This window comes from Lytechinus variegatus, chromosome 2 (assembly GCF_018143015.1).
Source record: "Lytechinus variegatus isolate NC3 chromosome 2, Lvar_3.0, whole genome shotgun sequence".
Lineage (NCBI taxonomy): Eukaryota > Metazoa > Echinodermata > Echinoidea > Temnopleuroida > Toxopneustidae > Lytechinus > Lytechinus variegatus.
Genome location: NC_054741.1, coordinates 36,156,466 through 36,182,950, shown reverse-complemented (window position 1 = coordinate 36,182,950; position 26,485 = coordinate 36,156,466). Strand labels below are relative to the sequence as shown.

The 26,485-nt window shown below is 36.4% G+C and overlaps 1 protein-coding gene across 1 annotated transcript; it reads left to right on the top strand.

Annotated features, from left to right (window-relative positions):
• Positions 1 to 428: 428 nt before the first annotated feature.
• Positions 429 to 25,138, top strand: LOC121407974 (AFG3-like protein 2). The gene is made up of 16 exons (XM_041599258.1): positions 429 to 674; positions 2,117 to 2,276; positions 3,004 to 3,296; positions 3,632 to 3,700; positions 5,200 to 5,324; positions 5,978 to 6,148; positions 7,060 to 7,162; positions 9,353 to 9,490; positions 9,781 to 9,934; positions 10,157 to 10,286; positions 10,737 to 10,834; positions 11,525 to 11,635; positions 12,393 to 12,508; positions 20,276 to 20,476; positions 21,414 to 21,608; positions 22,897 to 25,138. Exons 1-16 carry the CDS (start codon positions 591 to 593, stop codon positions 23,119 to 23,121), a joined length of 2,373 nt encoding a protein of 790 aa, XP_041455192.1. The 5' UTR covers positions 429 to 590; the 3' UTR covers positions 23,122 to 25,138.
• The last annotated feature ends 1,347 nt before the right edge of the window (positions 25,139 to 26,485 follow it).

The window sequence follows — 26,485 nt, the reverse complement described above, 5'->3', positions numbered from 1 at the left end:
ATTTTTATAATGTGGAAGTGTGTGGGATTTTGTAAAATGTTGATTTAAAACTGTGAAATTATTCAGTTTTATCACATTTTGAAACCGTGATCATTCAATATTTCGCCTAATATCAGTACACAATACGCCTTTGATGTATCATGGACCATGGATATATATTTCGTCATGTGTTCTGTTTGTGCCCCGGTTTGTGCTCAAATAAAATTGGAAATATCCCAGTTATCCCTTTTCGCCACAAATATTTTTTCAGATTTTCCATGAAACTGGCGGCATCACAGGTCGCCACCAAGTGCTACATTGCACCTGTGTATTTCTTTTGAACATCTTTAGAAAGTGGAAGCTATTCGCATATCGTTGTCACTCCATTCTTTTTCCTCCATGCTGATATCTATTCGGCCGCTTTTCTTCGGGATTTTTTTTTCATTGAAGACACCATACGTAAAAAAAAACTGATTTCGTAATAAATTTCAGAAGTTACATATCATCGGAAAAGATTTGGAAAGATGACATAAAAGACTATTGCGGACAGAAAAACCATTTGTTAGTCTGAATTTGAGTATATTTCACTGCAGAGCCACCTATTCTTGACAATGGCGTACAATTGTATTCGCCTGAGAGGGGCTGTAGAGAGAATTCTGAGCAGAAGTTTGGGACAAAGTGTTCGGGTGAATCAGGTGAGAGAATCGCACAATCATCGTTAACTGAAGGAGCTCCGCCGACGAAGGCGGCGAAGCTCATGACCCTAAATCCGGCTCTGCGAGCTATGGCTTGGGGGAGGACTATTTATTAACGGGGTTAAATGGGTGACTTTTTAAATTTGGATATTGACAATAAGACTTCGGCATGCCAATACTTCTTCAGATTTAACTCCTAATCCTGAAATGCTGAATATATTCTACCCATCAATTTGTGATTCCAAAGCTGTTCATGACTTGTGTCATTCAGACTCAGACAGACTTTTTCATGTTTTTGAGAGCTAGAATAAGTAGAAAAAAAAAGACATCCATGGCGTGGCAAGGCAGTGTAGCTCAGTCGGTTAGACATATGCGTGCTGTCGCTTGGCGACAAAGATTAAAGATTAAACAAAGATTAAAGTTTCAAAGAAAGCAAGATGGCGACGTAAACACTTTGGCAAGTTGCTCCTGTCCTGTCTTTTCATAATATATTTCTCGTTTTTTTTTTAATGAATTGTTTGAAATGAAATCAATATTGTAGAAATGTCGGAAATTAAGTTGTATATCTGATTTAGGGCAAGATCTTTTAAGAGGAAAGAAATTTCTGAGATGAAAATTTCAGGTTTTTTGCTGTACATGCTCATGAATCACAGTGATAAATTGTCCATAGACTGTGTACAATGGATAGACCGTCTCAGCTCAGTGAATTGGAGACCACTGATTGGACAATCGCCCAGATCAGGTCATGACTACGTGGTCGCCAAAATAATTCCTTCGGACTGCGTGTGAAAGTACTGATAGCGATAACGATATCCAGTCACATTGTCTACACGGGAAATGGTCTTGGTTCATTTCATGCAGTTTCATGTGGCACTTTAAAGCCCTGCACTCCATTGACTTTGCACAAATTGTGATTCCGTAAACTCTGGTGCTATTCTGCATCATTTTGACAGAAAAGCGAGAAGTAATCAAAATACGCTTAACAGCGATTTCGGTAAGGAAATAGATCGTCAGAAAATGCCTTTCATTATTTAAATAAAAAATGCTAAAGTGAAATTCTATTTCGACTTTGGTATGAGGTGTTAGAGAATTACAATAGGGCACAGAGAGGCTTGCAGTGTGCATGCTTACTATATTTTCATTCATAAATTGGCTTGCAATTTTTTTTGGGGGGAGTTGATTCATTACCTCCCTCCCAGCCAGAAAAAAAAGGTCTAGCATGGTTAGGGTTGATGAGAATCATAAAGGTTACTCATTTGATATATTTTTGTGTCTGGGTGCGTTTCTCAGTTATATTGAGTAGTCCCTCACTGAAGGAGAAACGTTTTTGGACAAAAATGATTTCCTCCAGCATGTATTAACATTTGATTAAAAAAAATGAGTAGACCTACAAATAGTTTTAAAATGAACTCTGAATTGATTTCCTCCTTGTGTGTGTCTAGATTCATCTACACAGCACCAATGCAGACATGTCTACCTCTTGGAAGCTATCTAGCCTCATCACCAGACTGAGGTTAGCTGCAAAGCCACCAAAGGGGTTCGAAAAGTTCTTTCCAGAAGGCAAACAAGGAGCTAAGAAACCCAAAGTTGCAAAAGAAACATGTGAGTATTATAGAAATAAATAAATAAACAGTTGACAAACAGAAGGATGTAACTCACTTCTTGGCCAAATTTAGATTCTGTACCAAATTGGTACATGTAAGACAAACAGATTCTGAAAACCAGAAAGACTTAACTCGATTCAACTTCCTAAAGCAACAACCTTTCACATTCTGATTGATTTGCTTAGTAGAAAATTAGTTGAAATCACTTTTAAATCACCTTTTAAAAAATTTGAGTGTGTTTATATCGTTTCTTCTCATGAGTAAGAAGATAGAAGTAATCATAAAAGCCAAATCAAATTGACAGAAATATATGTTTCATCTTTATTAATCAAAAGAAGTTATACATTCAACCCAGGTCCATGGCATAGGACTATAACAATCTCAGTCAATCTCAGACATTCAGAAAGCTAGCCAGTTAAATAGACAATAGATGAATAGTAGGCAGATTAATAGCTCTAGGTAGGTGATCAATATACTAGTGAGGGAAAAGGTTTGGGAATATTGGTAGACAAATGTTATTAGTTTAAAAAATGCATGTTTATGTATGAATAGAGAGAAAGTGAGTTTAAAAGAGATTTGAAGAAAGGGCGAGAATGCTGTGCTTAAGGAAAAAGAGATTTCAGAGCAATTCAATATAAAACTGAAAATTTAATTCCTACAATAACAATTGATACTGATTTGAGACATAAAATTTGAAGTTAGAAAATGCTGTTCCTTCTCTTCAGCGGAGTCTTCCAAATCAGCACCTAAACGGAGCAGCGGCAAACAAGAATCGGAAAACAATAAGAACTTTGGGGAAGATCTATGGAAGAGCCTTATGGCCCAAGGGAAGACGGGCGGAGCAGGAGGGGGCCCTGGAGGCAGACCACCCATCGACGAGAAGAACAGACAGCAGCTGATGTTCAGTATAGCCGTCACCATAGGGGGCGCTATAGCAGCGGGCTATGTCCTGATGGGAGGTTCAGCAGTGGAGATCACTTACAAGGAGTTCCTGAATGAATACTTGGCGGCAGGACAGGTATGTGGTGAATATTCTTAGGGACAAAGGCACCCTTCCATAGTTTTGCTCACTTACGTTCATTGCAGAGTCAGGAAAATCATACAAAGTATATGAAGGGATCCATTTCATAAAGAGTGGCAACTATGGTTACAACTATGGTAACTTTGCCATTATTACAACAACAGAGCTAGCAGGGCTCAGCAGCCAGTCACAACAAAAGATTACATGGTAGTTTAATACAATAGTGGCAAAGTCAACAGTCTCTGTCTCGATTTTCCCGTTAGTGATTATTCCAGTAACACCTTATTTCAATGTCTTATTTCATGATTCAATTTTTTTTCTTTAATATTCAGGTTGAAAGAGTAGAAGTTGTCAACAAGAAGTTTGTCAGAGTGTGGCTCAAGACTGGTCACTCCAAAGGGGTATGTAATATAATGATGGTACTAATTGTTTGTTATGAAGTGCTTTAATTTGGACCAGTCAGATGTTTTTGCAACAAAAAACATTCAGACTTAACTTGCATTAAGAGAAATCAGCAAAATAAGTGTAGTGCTTTTTTGTTGCATTACGATGTATCGCAGACAAAATGAAACGTGTATTCTCATACTATCTTCATTTTGAATGTGAAGGTATTACTACATAGCAGTTAGATATTGATGGTGTGTGCGAACCTGTCACAGCTATGATACATTTTTTGTTAAGGATATGGTCAAGTGTTTGGGCCTGCACAGATCGATATGTATCTTAGAATCTCTGGATGAGGGAAAAAAATCCCTTTAAAAAGTTTGCGTACCGCATTCCATTAAAAGCAATGAATAGCTGATTGCTTAAACTGAAATGAAACTTTACTAACATTTCTTCTAATATCTTGTGGCATGTTTTCCTTCACAAAGAAATTTACCCACATTGTGCTTTACACAAGCCAGATGAGGTGATTGGGTACACAGTCATCAGGGTTAATTTCTTGAATGCACTATTAAGCGATGGAAGGCAGCTCGAGCTAAAGTCAGGGTAATAGTTATAGTGCGCTAGGGAATACATTATTTCTAGATTGATTGCTCTATACAAATGCCTATTATTATTGTTGTTGTGATTATTTTTGTCTCACCTGCATAGCAGAGTGAGACTATAGGCGCCGCTTTTCCGACGGCGGCGGCGGCGTCAACATCAAATCTTAACCTGAGGTTAAGTTTTTGAAATGACATCATAACTTAGAAAGTATATGGACCTAGTTCATGAAACTTGGCCATAAGGTTAATCAAATATTACTGAACATCCTATTAGAGTTTAATGTCACATGACCAAGGTCAAAGGTCATTTAGGGTCAATGAACTTAGACCATGTTGGAGGAATCAACATCAAAATCTTAACCTGAGGTTAAGTTTTTGAAATGTCATCATAACTTAAAAAATATATGGACCTAGTTCATGAAACTTGGACATAAGGTTAATCAAGTATCACTGAACATCCTGCATGAGTTTTATGTCACATGACCAAGGTCAAAGGTCATTTAGGGTCAATGAACTTTGGCTGAATTGGGGGTATCTGTTGAATTCCCATCATAACTTTGAAAGTTTATGGATCTGATTCATGAAACTTGGACATATTAGTAATCAAGCATCACTGAACATTTTGTGCAAGTTTCAGGTCTCATGATTAAGGTCAAAGGTCATTTAGGGTCAATGAACTTTGGCCGAATGGGGGTATCTGTTGAATTACCATCATATCTCTGTAAGTTTATTGGTCTAGTTCATAAAAAGTGGACATAAGAGTAACCATGTATCACTGAACATCTTGTGCGAGTTAGAGTAGTTTTCAAAGTCAGCACTGCTGCTATATTGAACCGCGTGATGCAGGTGAGACGGCCAGAGGCATTCCACTTATTATTATTACTATTCTCCATGATATTTGTACATAACAGAGGTATGTGTGGTTCAACATCGGCAGTGTGGACACTTTCGAGAGGAACCTAGAGCAGGCTCAGGGCAACCTCGGTATGGAACCTCAGAACTTCCTCTCTGTCGTCTATAGTTCAGAGAGTGATGGGTAAGCACATCTCGACAACTTAAACTTAAAAGCATTGCATGAAGCTGTAAGATCCCAATTGTATGCTGTCTTTGTGATATGTTGCACCTGAAAATCGTTAATTGTTGCTTGAAAAAATTGAAAAGCACAGGTGACAGGTGACACCTTCCCAGCAGAGAAAATAATGATGATGTTTTATTAACAGATATCTTGAAATTGTCTGCACAATTGTTTTTTTTTAATCTATATGAGCAATAATAAATACAACAAGTTCAGGATTTTCAAACAAGACCTTTGTATTAAATGTTAACCAATCTCTTTAAATGCCAGTTGTAACAATCTCAACTAGTTTGAAGAGAATCCCATAGGGTGACATCCTGAATATCTGTTTGTATTGAAATAAAACAATGTGTTCCTAATGATCCTGGTAGAAAATTCACAAATACTGATAATTTCTGATAATTAGTGAAATTGAGTATGGCATTCCTACCAAGTGACTCATCTTATTCCAAGCAATACCAAGTACCAAATGGAGGTGAGAATGAGGCCTTTATAGACTGTTGTTCCCTGTACAGACATAGTTTCCAATGCTGGTTGATTAACCAATAAAATTAAGAGAATGTATTTTCCAATCAATTCTATATTTTTGTTAATTCATTTAATTTCTTTTTTAGGTCATTTTTGATGAGTCTGATCCCCACTGCCCTGATGATTGGTTTCTTCCTGTATCTCTTCCGGAACAACCCCGCCACCGGAGGGCGGGCTGGTAGGGGCAAGGGCGGTATCTTTGGGTTTGGAGAGTCAACGGCAAAGATCCTCAAAGAAGACGTAGGAGTCCGATTCAAGTGAGTATTTGAAGAGAATTTATGTGCTGAGTGATTGCACTGAAACGGTCAACTAATTTTTTATTTTATTTTATTCTGAGCAACCTAGAAATTACTGTCACAAAGCATGCCAGCCTGTAATCGAGGCGGAGATGGCAGCTTCTGTCTTTGCCTTTACAAGTTGGATGCTGTTACTCAGAAATAGTCTGATGTGAAAGACTAACCATGAAGTAACCAGGGGGCGTTTCATCAATATTTTCATCTGACAAGTTGTCAGATCTGACAACTTTCCTGGATTCTGATTGGTTGAAAAGCACTGTTACTATAGTAATTGCCAGATAAAACAGGACTTGTCGGATAAAACTTCCGACAAGTCCTTTCATGGAACGCTCCCCAGGCCTTTGCCCTTTTTCAACGAATGCCTAGTGGCAGCTTTCCGTAATGAAAAACCTGCACCGAAAAAGAAAATAAAACAAATAACACAAGACTGGAGTGTAGTCTTCTCCATCAGACATATTACTGACCTCTCGCATGACAGCATCTGACTCGTAACACAAAGACAAAAGCTGCAGCCTCCGCATAGATTACAGGCTTAAATCATGCCAGCATAGCAAATGACAGCTCTCATTAATAATCAGCTTTTGATTCATCATGCATATTCTGCAACTTCCTAGGCTTACTAGTGTCCTTGTTTCATGTCATGTTGCATTGTTGCTTTTTGTGGAGACGCAAATTGATAATGATGATGATGATAAGGTGCTGGTGATAATGGTCGTCATTTTGATGATGATGATTTGATGAAGTTGATTATAATGGTGGTTGTGATGATGATGAAGAACATGTTGATGATTAAGATGATAACGCTGCATGATGTTGGTGGTGATGTTGGTGATGATGGTAATGATGATGGATCTTTTTCTTCTTTCCAACAGGGATGTTGCTGGATGTGAGGAGGCTAAAGTGGAAATTATGGAGTTTGTAAACTTCCTCAAGAACCCTCAGAAATATGCAGAACTTGGAGCCAAGATCCCAAAAGTAAGAAGTGATTTGAAGGGGAAGTCCACCCAAAATCAAGTGTATTGTAACATAAACTAGAAACTCCAACAAGCTAAACACCAAAAATTTCAATGAAATAAGATGTGAAATAAGAAATCATATGTATGTTTATGACTTATCTAAATGTCTGTTATTTTCATGAAACAATGTATACAACACATTTATATGTAAAATTAGTGAATCAGTTATGTCACTCACTACTTAAAAATATACTTACAGAATGAATAAAACAAGGTTTTGATTTTGCAGCTTTGTCAATACGAAGACTATTCATTAAAGGTCAAGTCCACCTCAGAAAAATGTTGATTTGAATCAATAGAGAAAAATCAGACAAGCACAATGCTGAAAATTTCATCAAAATCGGATGTAAAATAAGAAAGTTATGACATTTCAAAGTTTCGCTTATTTTTAACAAAATAGTTATATGAACGAGCCAGTTACATCCAAATGAGAGAGTCGATGATGTCACTATTTTTTTTTTTTTTATTGTTTGGATTATACAATATTTCAATTTTTACGAATTTGACAAGTAGGACCTCCTTGCCTGAAGCACAAAATGTTAAAATAATGGAATTCCACGTGTTCAGGGAGGATTGAAACTTCATTTCACATGACAATGACGAGAAAATAAAAATATTTCATTTAATAAAATACAAAAGAAATAGTGAGTGAGTGATGTCATCAGTTCCTCATTTGCATGCCAACCGAGATGTGCATATAACTGTTTTGTGAAATGAAGCGAAACTTTAAAATGCCATAACTTTCTCATTTAAATCCGATTTTGATGAAATTTTCAGTGTTATGCTTGTTGAATTTTTCTCTTTTTATTCAAATCAAGTTTTTGTTGGGGTGGACTTGTCCTTTGAATCACAATAGTACAGTCCGACTTCTCTTATCCGGCCTCCCCTTATCCGGATCTCTCTATTATCCGGACACGCACTTGCCGAGATTTTTTTTTTTAATTCAATCTAGTACGTGAGGAAATGAGATTTCAATCTAAACTCAATCCTATATGTAAACTCACTTTGATTACATAATTTCCCAATATAGTAAACCTACAACAAAATTATTTTTCATGAAAATATCTCACCCAAATCACCAAAAGAACTTAGGCATGATAATTTCCTGTGAATCAGGGTGCAGCGCAAACATTTCACCACGTTTCTCTTTTTGCTTCGCGGGAAAAACAGCACATGTCTCGCTAGCTAACGTTAGGACTCAATACGGACAGCTCTGCAGCACCATCTATCAGCCTACAGTCAGTGTAACAATGGCTGACATTGCGAAGCTGCGATACCGCCGCGATGATCTAATTGTAAAACTTGGTTTCATCGAGTCATTCTCTTTCTTTCGAGGTATGCTTGATGTATACCTCAGTCATTTTAGCAGGTAAATTATCTAAGAGTTTAGGCCATCGATCGATTTCATTTCCGTAAAAACACTGCCTATAATTTGCACTGACACTGCAGTGAATACTGTCTGTACGCCCACTACAATCACTACAATAGTGTAGCTACCGCCGTTGGTCTGGGGAGGCAGCCGGCAGCACAGATGCATGTATTTAATATTGGGTCTCCCAGATCCGGATAAATCCCTTATCTGGATTGGTGCTGGTCCCAACATGTCTGGATAAGAGAGGTCGGACTGTACACAATAATGAGTTCACATGTCTCAGGAGAAACCAATCCTTGTTTCAAACTATGATGAAGAGAGAAAAGTAAAATTTGTCATGTTTCATGGATTAAAATGCAAAAGAAATAGTGGGTGACATCGGCTGTTCTCTCATGATATGCATACCATTCAGGATGTCAGATATATTTGTTTTGCAAAATTTAGCCTAACTTTATTAAAAATATCATAACTTTCTTGTTTTGACATTCACATTTGATGAAAGCTTTAGCATCATGCTTGTTTAAACATTCTCTTTTTAATCAGATCAACTTTTTGTTGGGTTCCATTCCCCATTTAAAGGAATTCAGTGCAACATTATGAGAGCTCTGTTTACTGGAGTACTGAAGTACTCATTTCTGTCTTACAAAATCTCAGCACCTCTCTTCACTCTTTTCACAACAGTTAAAAAAAAAACATGTTAAGCTTACTCTCATCATTCTATATCTGCTCCTTTGTGTGTTTAACATTGGTTTTGCTGTATTATTTTGTTGTTTTTAGGGTGCTATCTTATCTGGACCACCGGGAACAGGTAAAACCCTGTTGGCCAAGGCGACGGCAGGGGAAGCTAACGTGCCTTTCATCACAGTCAATGGTTCTGAGTTCTTAGAGATGTTTGTTGGTGTGGGTCCCTCAAGGGTAAGATTGCCCCCATCTTTATTCTCCTACTTCTCTTCTCTGCCTTCTTTTTCTTTAAAAATACTATCTCCTATTCCTCATTCTTCTTCTCCTCTATCTCCTCCTGTTCTCTCCCCCTCCCCTCCCTTCCTTCTCCCCTCTCGTGTCTTACTCTTTCTCCTTTCCTATCTCTTCTCTTTCTAATTGTGTTTTTTTTTCTCCTATATAAATTGGGCACTATACATTGTTCATGTGTTGCTTATTAGGGAAAATTAGTTCATAACAAACTCTTTATTTCTTTTCTTTTGTAGGTGAGGGACATGTTTGCTATGGCAAGGAAAAATGCCCCCTGTATTCTCTTTATGGATGAGATTGATGCAGTGGGACGGAAAAGAGGAAGGAGTAACTTTGGAGGACAAAGCGAACAGGAGAATACGTTAAATCAACTTCTAGTAGAAATGGATGGTGAGTGAATATAACGGGTAAAATCCAGGATTCAAAATTAAACAATGAAAAAGACAGGTAAATTTGCCTGCGTCAAACTCATGTGGAAATGGAAGAATGTAATAATAAGCAGTTTGTGTCTTTTTGTAAACATAACAACCTTATCAATACAACCATTCTCTAATATTAATTATTAATCTATTATAATTTATTCACCACTATCTTCTCCTTTTTATCTTCCAGGTTTCAATACCACCACCAATGTTGTTGTCTTAGCAGGAACAAACCGTCCAGATATCCTAGACCCCGCCCTAATGAGACCTGGCCGTTTTGATAGACAGATCTACCTCGGTGCACCGGATATCAAGGGGAGGTATGTGGTGTAGCAAGTCTTGTAATCATCATCATCACCACTACCACCCCCACCACCATCACCAGCATTACCTCCACTATCATCATCACCAACACCACCACAGCCACTACCACCATTGCCACCACCACCACTACTACCATCATCATCAACCTCATCATCATCATCATCATCATCATTTATCCTCATATCATCATCATAATCATTATTATCATCATCATCATCTTCATAATTTTCATTTTCATCATCAACATCATCATTATCATCATCGTTATCAACATCGTTGTCATCATCATCGTCATCATCTCATCATTACTAACACCATCACCACCAATACCACCACTATCATCATCGTCATCATCATCGACATTGTCATCAACATCATTGACATTGTCATCATCACCATCATCAGGACCATTATTAGTATTGCTATCATTACTTTTTTGTATCCAGGGCATCCATTTTCAAGGTTCATCTGAAGCCATTGAAGACAGAAGTAAACATGGAGGAGATGTCAAGGAAACTAGCTGCACTCACTCCTGGTTTTACAGGTATGATTGGACAGCACATATTCACAAGGTCTTTTTATCAGATAGTCTAATACCATATGGGCTAAACCCATATTCTGAAGTCGGGTGTAATTTAATCTCTGGTCTAAAGTTGTGGCTTAACTATGGATAGCCAAATGTCACATAAATCTCCAACAGTAGAGGTTCCTAGTATCAGCTCATTTGACTCTCAAATCATTCTTAACTGTCTGGAAGGGATAAATAAGAAAACCTTCTCTATTAAAGATTTAAGAAAGAGCTCAGTAAACATAAGAAACATACCATGTGAAAAAAATGTGACATGTTTGGCTCCCCATAATTTTAGCACAGAGTTAGACCATGGTCTGAGTTATACAGAAGTTCAGAAAGGAGGCGATTAGGTCTACTATCAAATTAGTGTACATATAATTGCCATCTGATCTACACTACCCTTTGGTTTAATACCCCGTGGTTCATATTCTGAACTATTATGATTTCAAAGGCTTAGTTCATTAGCTCGTTTGACATTTAATTCCTTCAGAATTTCCTTGAAATACTAATAATTGAAATAGTTTTCATCCCATTATGTAAGTTAAAGGGTCTCACCTAGAAATCCTTGAATCTGATTGGCTAATTTGTTAGTGACATCACTAATAATTTGTTTCAGATTATGTGTGTTTAACTGTTGATTTTTCTCCCTGATTCTTATTGTAGGAGCTGACATAGCGAATGTGTGCAATGAAGCTGCATTGATTGCTGCTAGACACGGTTTCAATCAGATTGAAGCATCACACTTTGAAGCTGCCATTGAAAGAGTAGTAGCAGGTCAGTAGCTTATGCTTTGCTTCTGCCAAAGGAAACACATTTGCTCTTGTGTTTGTCTTAAACAAAATGTTCCCAAATGGGGGTGTACATAATTTTTTTTTTAAATCGAAAGTGCCAGCTTTTGATTTTTATGGTGAGAAAACCCAGTAAAATAATGTGATGATAATTGTTTAATTGAATCCTCGCATAATTATGAATTTAACTATAGCAGATTTTAATAATTTCAAATTCAAAGGTCTTAAAGTACTAAAATTTGTTTTAAATGTGACTTTTTTCGAAATTGGCAAAATTATCTGCAGTTTCCATGGAAACTTTAGTGCTTTGCCACATAACGATGATACTTTTGTAAAATTTTGTCTCTCAAATTCATACAGTTCAATGTTTAATCTCAAATGATACCATATTTGTGAAGTTTGTATTATGTAAAGAGTAAACCTTAAGGTTTTATTCATTTTATGGAATGACCCAGTAGTAGTAGTAGTAGTAGTAGTAGTAGTAGTAGTAGTAGTAGTAGTAGTAGTAGTAGAAGTAGTAGTAGTAGTAGTAGTAGTAGTAGTAGCAGCAGTAGTAGTAGTAGTAGTAGTAGTAGTAGTAGTAGTAGTAGTAGTAGCAGCAGCAGTAGTAGTAGTAGTAGTAGTAGTAGTAGTAGTAGTAGTAGTAGTACTAGTAGTAGTAGTAGTAGTAGAAGTAGTAGTAGCTCTATCATCTTTGTCATTATTATCATTATCACCTTTGTGTTGTTCATGTATGATGTTAGGTCTTGAAAAGAAGACGCAAGTATTACAACCAGAAGAGAAGAAGACTGTAGCGTATCATGAAGCCGGTCATGCCGTAGCAGGCTGGTTCTTAGAACACGCTGACCCTCTGCTTAAGGTAATTCATGTCATTCATCTTCTTTATGTTTATCACCAGAAAAAAAAGAAGGCCATTTCCAATGACATTGTGTGTCAGAAGGCTTTAACTAGATAAAGGTGATTTGAGGAAATTGATGTTTGCTTATTTTCTACTGTACTAATCTATCCATTACTAAAAATGCAAGTAGCTCATTAAGCCTCCTTTTCTTGTGTGAGCAAATATTAAACTTCAATTAACATCAGACGAAATTGATTATGCGAGGTGGAATGAAAATAGTTCTTCAAATGATGAGTCATGTCCTTCTATTTGTCAACCCTGAATATTGTGTTGTGAAATGTAATAACTTATATATTGTGATTTTGACAGAGGCGCCAATTGCTGTTTCCTTTTTGTAGTAGTTATAGTAAGAAAAAGTTTTTAAACAGCTGTCATATTCATTGAAAATACTGAAATTCGGTTCTTATTTTCCAATATCTTCATAGATAATTAGTTGTGAAATCCCCAGAGTTAGTAAATTCAGCATGTGGCAAAGCCATAAATGCATGAAGCTTAATTTGAAAATTAAATGATGAGGATCTTCCTTGTGTGTCAAAATATACTGTTGAAAATAAGTAAATTTGCAGTGTCAGTGAACTGAACTTGACCTAGTTCAAGGTAGCTGAAAATCATTTTCAGCATGTAATGTACATTTGATTGACAGGTGGTTGATTTCGTGTACATTACACAGGACATACCTTTTTGATATTTACTCATGAAGTTTGTAAAACAAAGGCTTGCTAGTAGATTACAGGATATAGGAAATGTACAAGAAATTATTCAGGTGTTGATTTCTCATCTGAATGCAGTAAACAAGTAGGAATGTAATTTACCATCAGTCTGCGGAAGTGATGACTTGCAGTTTTGATTAATTAAACAGATATGAATGACTTTGTAAACCATGGTTGGCTGATTTAAATTGTGATTTAAATTGCGATTTAAATCAATTTTATTTTTTTGAAAAATATCAATGATTCAAATCACTTCCATTGAAACGTGTAGAAATGATTGACAATTTTTTTGTTTGTGGCAGTTTTAGTTTTTTACTCCAAAGAAAAAGATTTTATCATCATTATATCATCAAAACATGAAGAAAACCTTCATATCTACTTAGAACAAGTGAAGTCAAGTCAATAAAATCAGGTTAATTTTGCAAAACCAAAGATGTACATGTAGCCTACATGTATATTTGCAGTTAACACTTAGACCCTTACTCCACTTTTATTTAATAAGTGGACTTAAACATTTCCCTGTGAATTTTTTCTTTGTCTATAGTAAAACAAATTTCTTGTTTTTTATATCAAAATCCAAAAAGAGTTTTTAGAGGACAGTTTTTAACAAAATATAAGAGTAAGTAAAGGGTTGTTGGCAATTCTTCTGTTTTGATCATTCACATGAACTACTTTAGCTGTGTCAAATGGAAGATGAATATTTTGTCAACAGATTTTACATTGTTAAACCTTCTTTTTATCAAACAATTGATGCTTTCAACAATGGCAAAAGAATACATGCAGTTAAAGTCACAATTTGTTGTTTGGAAATATCTCTTATAAAGTAATTTAAGTCACTGTTGGCTCATTTCATTTTCTGTTGCAGTGCTACTAATGTTAACCCAAATTTTGCATCTACATAAATATATGGAGAGAATTCTATTTCTATTAATACAATTTGCGAACTGAAAAAACAGAAATAGCTTTTAACACTACATTTAAAAATAGGTAATTTTGTAGCGATCAGTAACAGTTATAAGCTGTGTCAGATTGAAAAAATACTTCTTTGGTAATACACATGAAGCTTTGCTGCAGTTTTTATCCTTTGAGTGAAAAGTAATCAAACTCATTATATTTGTGTTTCTTCTTAAAGGGGAAGTTCACCCTGACAAAAAGTTTATTGTAAAAATAGCAGAAAAAATAATAAAAAATATTGAAGAAGGTTTGAGAAAAATTCATCAAATAATTAAAAAGTTATTAGAATTTCAATTATTTGATTTGTGACGTCATATGCGAGCAGCATTCCTACATAGCGAATGGTAAAAAATCAATGAAATGTCATTTTCTCAGAAAATTGAAAATGGTTTTTACTGTACCTTTTGTATATCAATAGACAAATCATTTCACACCCGATCATGAATAGAAAACAAAATTAAGTCATCAGCAACCATATAAAATTTGAAATTCATGCATTTTATATTACATAACACATGGGGCAGCTGCTCGTTTATGACGTCACAAATCAAAAACTTTGAACTCTAATAACTTTCTTATTCTTTAACGGATTTTCCTCAAACCTTCACCAATATTTTTTACTATTTTTTCTGCTATTTTTACAACAAAGTTTTCTTCAGGGTGAACTTCCCCTTAATATGTATGACACATATTTTTTTAAAATAAGCTGCTGTTTATTATTTTAAAAAAATAGTCACAATAATTGTACACCCTTATGTCTCATGTATAATGCTCTCCAACACCATCAATTTGTTCATATCTATCCATAGCAATGGCACTTTAGAACAAAAAATATGTAAAAATTAAAAAAAGAGGAATTTAAAAAAGAAACCTTGAACTTAATAGGCTGAATTTCAACAGATTTTTGCCTGGATGGGTTTGAACCGAGGCCTGTTCAGACTTTCTGTATATGATTGTGCTTCATTCAGCCGGTACACTGAGAAAGGTTTAATAATCCATGTACTGGGTATAAAAAATGTATGCATGCTCTTGGTAAAGCACACTAAATCATGGCAACAACCATACATTTAGTGCCCTTTGCCAAAAGTGAGCATATATTTTTGTATATTTCTCAGGGAATGTGTTGAATTAAGTGCATTGTCCCTGGTAATCCATTTTAATCCTTTTACATGTAATAAACTTATCACTGTAGTAATGTTTTAGCTGTGAACCTGTTTTCTTATTTTTTAAAAGTAAAACTTCTAACAACTGCCAAATACTAATTTTCAGGTTTATTAGAAAAGAAATCCCAATCAATCACAGCTTTGCAGGTTAATGCTTTGAAACAGTCAAAGAGTTCCAACTATGGCTCAAAGAACAAAGGAGGTTTAAACATGCAAAAAAGTTTTCTTTAATGTATGATCTTCAGTCCTTGGCTTGAAAATCTAAAATGTTTCTCTTCGGAGAATGTGAGTCCCTCAGTCATGGAATTCTTCCAAAGAAAGTGATCCTCATTCATGTTAAGAGCTTTGAATTAGAAAACCAACCAACCAGTAGGAGCTCTCTACATGAGAGGATGCAGACACAACAGAAAATGTTGGCATATTCATGACCTAAATTATTTCTATAATTTCTAAGTTTTTTACTGGATTTGAAAATGAAATAGATATTTAAAAGAAATTTTAGTAGTGAAATGTATGATTTTGAGATTGATGTTCTGTAAATAGTACAGTCGCTTATGTCAGATATTTGGCTCCAGCTAGATTTGCTTGCCAAAATGGAATTTAATGGCTAACTTTGTCAATTCGAGGGTGCTGATTTCAAAAATTTAGGGTGCCATTTTTTTCGAGCACGTCTTCAGCCGCCATTTTGAAAATCAAAATGGCCGCCGTTTTTAAATGCATTTTCTCCTCTATCTCGATTTCTGAGCTATAAAAAAGATTAAAATTGGTTGCAATACCCATGTTTGTGATACCATAGATTTAATTCATGTCATAAATTTTATTGCAACTCGTCAAATTAGGCCGCCATCTTGAATTTCAACATGGCCGCCATCCTGAAATAGATTTTGTCCTTTATCTTGAGCTTTACAGAGCCATGATTTCCTTTAACATGGTGTAAATGCCCCTGGTTGTGTACCAAATACTTAATAAGGTCTCAAATTTTCTTTCAGCTCATTTATACTGGCAGCCATTTTGAATTTCAACATGGCCGCCACCTTGAATTCCAATATGGCTGCCGTCTTGGAATAGATTTTGTCCGTTATCTTGAGCTTTAGAGCCACGATTTCGTTTAAAATGGTGCAAATGCCCTTGATTGTGTACCAAATATTCAGTAAGGTCACAAATTTTCTTCCAGCTCATTAATACTGGCTGCCATCTTGAATTTCAACAAGGCCGCCACCTTGAATTCCAATATGGCCGCCATCTTGGAATACTTTGTCCATTATCATGACCTTTCGAGCCACGAATTCCTTTAATTTTTTCCTGGGGGCAACCATAATATCTACCATAAAATCCTGCCAAGACTACAATATGATAAAACGACTAACCATTTCTTGTTTAATAGATGTCAAATGAATGAAACTTAATAAGTGATCAAAACATATGTACATGTATCATAATATATTGTACATGTGAATTAAGAGTGCATTGATAGGATTATCATTATCATCAGCCAAATAAAGTGATTGAAGAAGTCAAAGAGAATACCATGTACTCTTAATTCACTATTAGATATTGTCATCTATCTAGGGCAGGTTTGAGATAGTTCTTTATCCATCTACTCTTAGATATGCCAGCAAACTTCCCTCCCCAATCAGCACCACTGAAGGCATGAAGACCAAGCAGACCCTTGCTTTTCTCCTGTCCAATCTTTCTCGTATCTCTTTGCCTTCCCTTTACCAGTGATGAACTGAAGCTTGCATCTAATGTTGCTGCAAGAGTGCATATTCATCAAATAGATGAAGACATATGTATCAGGAGAATATACGTCTATACCTCTGATGTCTCCAGTACACATTGATGCATCGAGTACATGCAGAGGTATCAAGGCGTCTGCCTCTTCATGGGATTGCGTGCCAATACTGGAATCAAAGACGCCTTGTTTGTTAGCATATGTCGAGGTTCCATAGACAGTAACTATGCTCTTGCTACTGTCCGAATAGTCGTGTAGAAGAGCTTTTCCTGGGTACTCTGTCAGCTTTGCTTTCGTTTCATTGTGGGACAGCAGAGTCTTTAGTAGAACTAGTTTGATGTTGGTGGAAACTTTGATGTCAAATTTTACTGCACTGATGACAGCAGATCTCTTTCTACGTGTTTGGGCCTTCAAGGAGTTGTCTATGTATCTGTCAAATATGACGCGTCCTTCATCATACCCAGACATGATTTTCTGGATGCTCCGAATAAAGGCTTTAGCAAAGTCTAAGCATGTATGCATTGATGGGCCCTTGTTGATGGCTTGTACAACTGCCATTGTATCGATAATGCATACTTTGTCCTGCTTGTTCATGTTCGTTGATTTATTGGTTGACGAATCTACTACTTCTTTTCCATCTGTAGATTGTGAATCATATTCTTCAATGGCATGCATGAAAGCGCTCTTGTCGGTGGGAATAGGAAGGCTTCCATCTAAAGAAAATAGTGACTGTGGGATGACAGAGAATTCATACTTTCCAACTGTTTGACCCAGAGATTCAATCATTCCAGGGCGAAACTGCTGCACTACAAGAAACCGTGTCAGAAGCTGACGATCTTCTCTTAACTTCACAATCTTATTTCGAACTTTGCACTTTGTTTTCTGCTTGCATGTACTAAATGTCTTTAGTTTCATTTTCTTCATTGGATCCCAAACAGACTTATCTGCTGTAGTAGCAATAACTCTCTCTGATACAAACTCTTCAAATTTCTTCAAACCCTTTGCATCCCTGTCAAGTATAACTTCTTTTGCCTTCTCTGGAATTGCCATATTTGAAACTAAGTTTACTATATAGATCAGCACTTTTGTCTGTGAATGGGTTTCCACAATGTTTGACAATGCCCTGTTAGATCTGTTCTGAATGGCAATACATTTGTACTGCCATTGACCAACTTAGCTGATAGTGTTCATTAGTTGTTGTGTCGTCTCTGCTTATGCAATACGCATTCTGAAAGTCATGTACTACGGTAACAAGTTCAGGACCAGTTAAGAAGAACCTGTCTAGTGCATCCTATTTCTGTGTCCAATGATGCCACCCACAACCTTCAGTTCTCGGATCAGTTGCTCCAATGTTTGATCAACGAAGAGATTGGTGAAGGGAATTCCTGACTTTGTCACCCTGTAGTCTCCACATTTCAGGGAATTCCATGTTTCCTCATCAGTTCTCTGAAGCATCTGCATTTCTACAAGGTACACTGGGACTAGCCGAGCATATTTTTAGAGGTCATGAGCAAAGTAGTATTTTATCTGCTCCTCCATGGCAGAAATATGTAGCTCCCATTCTCCCTGCCTGCCAGTGCTTGCACGAATCAAATGAAGGAGGCTTTCAACTTGATTCATGTAGGTCATCAGAAATTGTGCCATCTCTCCATGCCCTCGCTTGTACTGGTCACCACATTGACATTTCTCATTCTTTTTGTTTATTCACATAATGCATGGACCATTCCAAATAAATAGGAAATTAGAGAGTATAACTTTTTTTTACAAACACCTTTGTTTAACAACATTTGCAAAAGTTTGCAAAAGTTAACCCTATTTAGGCCGGGGTATTTTGGGAGTTCATATGGCCGGGGGGGGGGGGGCCTGCCAGGCCCCCCTTGAGATCTCGGCAGTCGACCAGGCCGAAAATTGGCACGCCAGTAGTCTGGGATATAATCTACAAAATTGTATAGTAATTTATTTCATGCGAATTGTTATTAAGTAGTTATGCCAATTGATGCTTAATTAGTATGCGAAATCATACTTTTTCCTCTAACTCCATAAATATAGCTCCAAATGTTCTAATTTTTGGCAGAGAAACTCTTTGTGGTGTTCTTAGCAAGTTTACATTTAAAAGAATGTGATATCAGATCAATTTCTTATGTTTTATATTGTTTTTTGCAATTTCTTATGTATTTCTTTATTTTTGGACCATTTTTCATTGTTTTTTCAATGAAATTCGTTGGGGACTCTTCTAATATCATAAACAGCATGAAAAACATACATTAAGACCAGCAAAACTAAAAATAATGATACATTTATGATTTTTGGTTGAAAACACAATTTATATTGAATTTGTACACAAAAACACGGTTTTGAGCAATTTTGGGTCTGACATGCACTTATATTACATTGCGTAATTTCGGAACCGCGTACCCGGGCGACGCAAAATTGGTCTCAAAAGTTGCGCAGGACTTGAAAGTAAAAAGTCAACGAGCAGCGCGGTCAAAAAAATTTGCGCGGCGAAAATATCGCGCAGCTAGTTAAGGGGGGGGGGCGCGATGGCGGCCAAGATGGCGGCCATGTTGAAATTCAAGATGGCAGCCTAATTTGATGAGTTGCAATAAAATTTATGACATGAATTAAATCTATGGTATCACAAACATGGGTATTGCAACCAATTTTAATCTTTTATATAGCTCAGAAATCGAGATAGAGGAGAAAATGCATTTAAAAACGGCGGCCATTTTGAATTTCAAAATGGCGGCTGAAGACGTGTTCGAAAAAAATGGCACCCTAAATTTTTGAAATCAGCACCCTCGAATTAACAAAGTTAGCCAATAAAATCCATTTTGGCAAGCAAATCTAGCTGGAGAACATAGTCTCCTATACTAAAAGGGTTATATTTTGGGTGTCTGCACTTTGTTATAAAACATTTTTGTTTAATAAAAAATCAGATTCAAATAAAAAAATCTGATTAAAAAAAATTGCCAACTTTGTTGTAAACACATTTTCTCTTCATTATTATCTTCCTTTTCTACAGAGATCCTAAGGTGACAACTTTTATTTTCCTAGCTTGTTCCTCGCAAGTTACTTACTCATTTCCTCAACTTATAACTCGTTTCTATATCTATATTTGAGCAGATCCCTTTTAATTTTGCTTTGATGTATATTTCCATTTTCGTCCCAGGTTTCGATCATCCCACGAGGAAAAGGTCTTGGCTATGCCCAGTACTTGCCCAAGGAACACTTCCTATTCACCAAAGAGCAGATGTTACACAGGATGTGCATGACACTAGGTGGACGTGCCTCCGAGGAAATATTCTTCAACAAGATCACAACAGGTGCCCAGGACGATCTCAAGAAAGTCACACAGATGGCATATGCTCAGGTCTGTAGCCATACTTGCTAGTTTAAATTGGGGGTAGAAGAGAAGGGCATCGAAGGACATGGTCATGGATGCCCTGTTGATTTGCCTCTCTGCGCCTCGTTTTGGCCTGGATATTTATCTTAATATGTCCTTTTTATTTAATTTTTTTCCATTTGAGCTGTAGTATAGAAATATGAACTATTGAAAAGTGGCCTTGACATAAATATATCAGAATTAAAGGTCCGGAATGTACAGTTGAGTGGGCAAGTCAACATCTAGGTCAAAGCAAATTTTCTGTTATTGTTTACCTATTCTAAGTTGAATTTTTCCAAAGTTGAACAAATTGATGTGGGCCTGAGAAATTGAACTTTGGCATACTCAACTATTAATAATAGTTAAGGGGTTTGAGGGAGAGGGGAAGTAATATTTGTTTATTTAAAATTTTGAGAACAGACTCCAGTAACAGCGATTTACCGTACGCTTGATTTTCACGATTGATTGTAAATGAAGTCAATGCAATCGGCCGTAGAAAAGTATTCTATGATCATTGCTTTGTTTTGTGTTACCTGCCCCTGGTCTCAATTAAATGTTGATCCACCATGCTATTTTTTGAAAATTTACTTTTACCTTCCATGTATCCGAATAGGGTAAACACAATGAATGTAAATGCTGAATTTATCTTTCCTCTTCTTAGTTTCGTCTGCTAACATTTCATGTCAATTTTGTGTGTTTGTGATGGGGTAAGCTGTCCACTCTTATTGTCATATCTTCTTTACCTCTTCGGTCAGTGCTTCAGTTTGGCATGAGCAACAAACTTGGCAAAGTTGTCATATCCCATCAGGGTGAAATCCCAACAGGTTGAAATGGTCTGATACCTTACAATAAACAGACAGAACAGATGAGATATGAAGAAGTCAAGCCTATCATCGCTACCTTATGTTCCTTCCCCATTCTGTAGGTTGTTCAGTTTGGCATGAGCGACAAGGTTGGCAACGTCTCCTTCGACATCCCCCAACAGGGCGAGATGGTTTTAGAGAAACCCTACAGTGAACAGACTGCTCAGATGATAGATGAAGAAGTCAGGACCATCATCAAGGTTGCTTATGATTCAACCTTGGATCTCCTGAAGAAGAATAAAGAGAATGTAGAGAAGGTAAGTCCATTTGCTTTTAAGATTTTCTGTCAAAGGACCTTGTTTTATTGGAGCAGGATGCACCAAATGTATGAGAGAGGTGAAACTGGCCACCTCAAAAGTTAGAGAGTAAACTAGATATTAAATCTGACTATTAATGAGTCTGTTTAATAAACCAGTTCTATTCTATTCTATTCTAGTCTATTCTATTCTATTCTATTCTGTTCTGTTCTACTCAATTCTATTCCACTCCATTCCATTCCATTTCGGATTTGGCTTACACATTTAATTTGCTAAATTTAATTCCCTCCAACTACCAATAGATATCTAGCGCCCTCTCTTGGTGATGTTTTTTTAATGTCTCTTTGAGCACTTATATTGTAAATTTAATGATGAAAGCTACAGACAAAGAATTTATAGAGCATTTGGATATACAATGCAAGTGTACTATATATCATTTAACCTTATATATGCATGCTTATTCAAAATATGAAAGTGACGGTTTACAAATATTTGATGCTTTGAGAAAGTATAGTGGGGAAATAAATCAAGGTTGAACTGGCAACTATTGATCGATTTTTTATTCAATATATTTTTTATTCGTAGAAGGGAAATATTCATGATTATCCTGTCATCAGACCTAGCATGAGAGATTGTTGCCATGATACAATAAACCATGAATGGGGGAAAAAAACTCACATCAAGTTATGAAGAATCAGTGATTGATGTCATTTTGATATGCTCCTCAAAACCATTCTAAAGCTTTGGTAAAAAGTTAATAATGTGAATTACAATTGAGTATCATTAAACATACGAATCTCACAGAACTGTAGATCTTCTTCCTACCAACACTACTCTGTTGAAATTTCAAATATTCAAAGCATAGATATCTAGCGTCCTCTCTTGGTGATGTTTTTTTTAGTGTCTCTTTGAGCACTTATCTTGTAAATTTAATGATGAAAGCTACAGACAAAGAATTTATCCTGAAAGTTTAAGCTGATTCCACACTTTGGATTAGGTTTTATAAAAAAAAGCAACAACAAAAAACACAGTTATTTTATATTGATTGGTCACCTGATCAAATTAGATTATCATGTAAAATCAAAAAATTTATCCTTTAAAGTTATTTTCATTTCATACCCTCTAGAACTGTTTTTAGGGCATACCAATTCATATTAGCTAGTAATGAATAGTGAAAGGTGCATTTTGGAGGAGGTACTGAATCTAATGAAAGGCTTTATGATTAATTTTCATAGATATTTACTTAAAAATTGTGAAACACCCCTTTTGACCTTTCTTTTGATCTTAGGTTGCATTGAGACTGCTAGACCGAGAAGTCCTTAACAAGGATGACATGGTGGAACTATTGGGCAAGCGGCCTTTCGCAGAAAGGACAACGTACGAAGAGTTCGTAGAGGGAACAGGCAGTTTTGAAGAGGACACCAGCCTTCCCAAAGGACTTGAGGGTTGGAATGAGGAGAGTGAGAAGAAAAAGGGACTCAAGGATGATAAGAACTTGGATGTGAATGCATAGTATATTCTGAAAGGCAGTGGCCATCTTTCTGGTCACCAAAGACAATAAGTACATTTGAGACGGAGTGAGATGAGAAAGTTTTATTGGGAAGAGCTGAAGCATGAAGCAGAAGTGGGTTCCTTGGACATCATCTGAGGGCATCAGATGGAGCTCTCGTACTTGGACCTGTAGACATAGTTACCAGTACCACCGATTAGTGGATTTCATGATCCAGGTGTTGGTCAGGTTGGCAAGTACCAAAGATGGGATCATCAGATTATTGGTCGAATTTCTTCAGAATGTTCAAGAGACATTTCTCGATTTCCAGAAAATAGATGTGTTGCGCATCATTCCCTTCCGTCAGGAAGTGTTTGATGGGTCTGAAGTTCAAGCTTTTCTTCTGTCCAGTAGAGCAATGAAATAATGGAACTTGTTTGAAAACACAAAACCACGCATCTGGCAATGTTTTATAAATCTATATGATTCAAAACAAACAGATATTGATCTCAAATTATGTGGTCAGAATATAGGAATTGAGTTTAATCTCAATTCGAGTTTGATTTGAATCTATTGCAATTCTTTGTAAGACAGTTCCCTGGGTCCCTGATGCAGAAATGTTTGCACTGAATCGCAATAAGGCAATGGATAAGCCAGTGGCCCACCTTGCAAAGGAATATGATAGATACAAATAAATCTCTTTCTGACATTGATCTCAACTTGTATCCTTCTGAGATACAGAAGTGAGACATTATCAATTTGGGTTTGATAAATCAATCGCAGTTCTCTGTAAGACAAGGCCCAGATCATATTTGTAGGTACAGCCCATAATTAACCAGTCCTAATCATCAGTCTCGAATCTGCAGTTGATCACTTATCTTTGTGATACAGGGCACTGGAGTCCCATTCAACCTGAATAGCATACTTTGTTCCAGAAAATTAAAGACTCCTGAAGCTCACCTTGAGCATTTTCCCTCTGGTCAGAACATCCTGCATTAGGTCAGGTAGTATCTGATTTTTGTCATAACAGGGCATGTTTTTTCAGGTTGTTATCCGCATGGAATTACACTCTTATTATATCATTCATTGCTATTTCAATATCTTGTTTCTCTGTGAAGAAATTTTGTATTTCTAAATGCTCTTTTGTTGGTTGCATATTTAGAACCGGCTACAATGAATATGTGAAAGAAGAAACCACACAATTATATGCGTTGTCTCTGGGCAATTCCATAAAATATGTATGTCCGTCCCCCTATATGTGGGACCTTCATGAAATTTTCTGTCTCTGATTTCTTGACCATGGCTTGGTCAGTTTATGAAGTGAAGTAAGACTTGAGGAAAAATGGGGTCCGACATACGAAAAGGTTGGTTATGGAATTGCCCCTCTATCAATTTTCCAAAATGGTCATTTTTTTGTCTTCTCTTGATCAACCTTAAACAGGAGTAAAATTGAACAAAGGCCATGGCATTTGATGCCCTTCTCATTGGCTGAGTACATTTTTGTGGCCTTTAATAATTTTAACCTATGACTTGCTCTTATATGGAAATGTGCCCTGTAGAAAATTGGTCATGCCCTAAAAGTATTAAAAATATAACAAAATTTTGGCCTGTGTAAACAACATGCCCCATGTAGCACCACTATATGACTATATGTACAGTATGGGGTGCCATTTGTCTACCCCTCCTCAAGCGTTCAACATTTACCGACATTAAACTTTAAAATAGCTTATTTCATGAGATGCACCTTCAAGCAAAGTTTTACGAAAATTTATTGTAGTATTCAGATACTAGTAGACAACATAAAATTATTGTTTTTGAGGCAGTATTCATAGTCTTTCATGACAAATGTAAAATTCAAGAGTGGATGTTGTGGAGAAATTTCATTCTCTTATTTATTTTTCAATTACATAGAGCTGAAGGTCGAAAGCTTACCCATAAGTCAAAGTAGTTATGACCAACAGACATGAATATTCTGAATGAGACAATTGTAATTATGTATTGAAGGTATTATTGAGAGATTGATAATAAAGAGATGAAATGACTATGTTTGATTTCTGGTACTTGTGATTCTGTGGTGTCTTTGGGCAGTTTGAACAACAGATTTAAGGGGTTGTATATGTCATGCAGGTGTTTGTTGAATTTTCCTTCATTTATACACAAATTCCTGTAAAAAATTCTCTTTTTAGCTGACATGCTGTTGCAAAATGAGCTGTGACTGACCTTGGCAACCTTTTGTCTGAAAAGTCACAAGACTTGAAGGAAAAAAATGCTGTTAAACTACATCATCGCATTGGATATGGAGTAGTCATAGCATTTTTATGGGGGGGGGGGGGAAGGGGGTTATTTGACCACCTTCATCCCCCGGTTAACTAACAGTTAAGCCAATCTTCCATAGATGTAATATTTGCCCAGATCAAAGTATTTTGACCAGGGGGCCGTTTCATGAAGGTGTTCGTAAGTTAAGAATGACTTTCTTATGTGCGTAACCATTGCCAATGAATACCATTTACCACAAGAAAGGATCACTTAAAGTCGCTCTTAACTTGCGAACAGCTTTATGAAACGCCAGTCTTGAGCCCAGAGCATGCATATGTGACTAATTTACATCTAGTAAGTCAATCTATCTCTTTAAGTTAAAAAAATTGTGATCCTGAAGGATTTTCCTTTGACAGAGTCACCTGTGCATGTAGATGATTCACAAAATCCCTGCAGTGGCACACACGACCTTCTTTTAGTTTGTTTCATGAGGGATGTGATGTAGATTACAATGCGATCACACCAGACTGAAAAGCAATGAAAACACGCTATAACAGATATGCATTTTGGGGTGAGACGATTATGCTGTTTAGAAACTGAATTTTTGACATTTATATAATCTCAACTGCATGACACACAATGTGTGTGAGGGAATGTGTGTGTGTGTGCTTGTTTTGTTATATAAGGGATGTGATGCAGTTATTTAGATTATAATTTTATGATACAGACTGAGAGAAATATCCTGGAAATCTTAATATGTCTCCATGGGTAAATTGTCAATTCGTCTACCGCCAACTTGTCTACTCATCACAAGATCTACTGTTATTTATTCTAATGACATTCCGTCCAACATTTCGTCTAACAACCATTCAGTCCAATCATCACTTCGTCTAATCACCAATTCATTTATGACCATTTCGTCTCATAACCAGTTGGTCTGACACCCATTTTATTTTCATTTCGCCCAATTAACACAGAGTCGAATCAGACCAAATGGTATATGGACTGAATGGCTGTTGCACCAACTGGTTGTATTATACAAACTGGTGAGTGGACAAAATGGCAATAGACCATGTTGAAAGCGTACGAACTGATGGTAGACTAGATGATAGTAAACGAGATGGTAATTAGA

Excerpts from the sequence above, each read along its gene's own strand:
- LOC121407974 (XM_041599258.1), top strand. The coding sequence starts at position 591 with ATGGCGTACAATTGTATTCGCCTGAGAGGGGCTGTAGAGAGAATTCTG. Across the intron at positions 675-2,116 it reads AAAGTGTTCGGGTGAATCAG|ATTCATCTACACAGCACCAA; the intron begins GTGAGAGAATCG and ends GTGTGTGTCTAG. Across the intron at positions 2,277-3,003 it reads CAAAGTTGCAAAAGAAACAT|CGGAGTCTTCCAAATCAGCA; the intron begins GTGAGTATTATA and ends CCTTCTCTTCAG.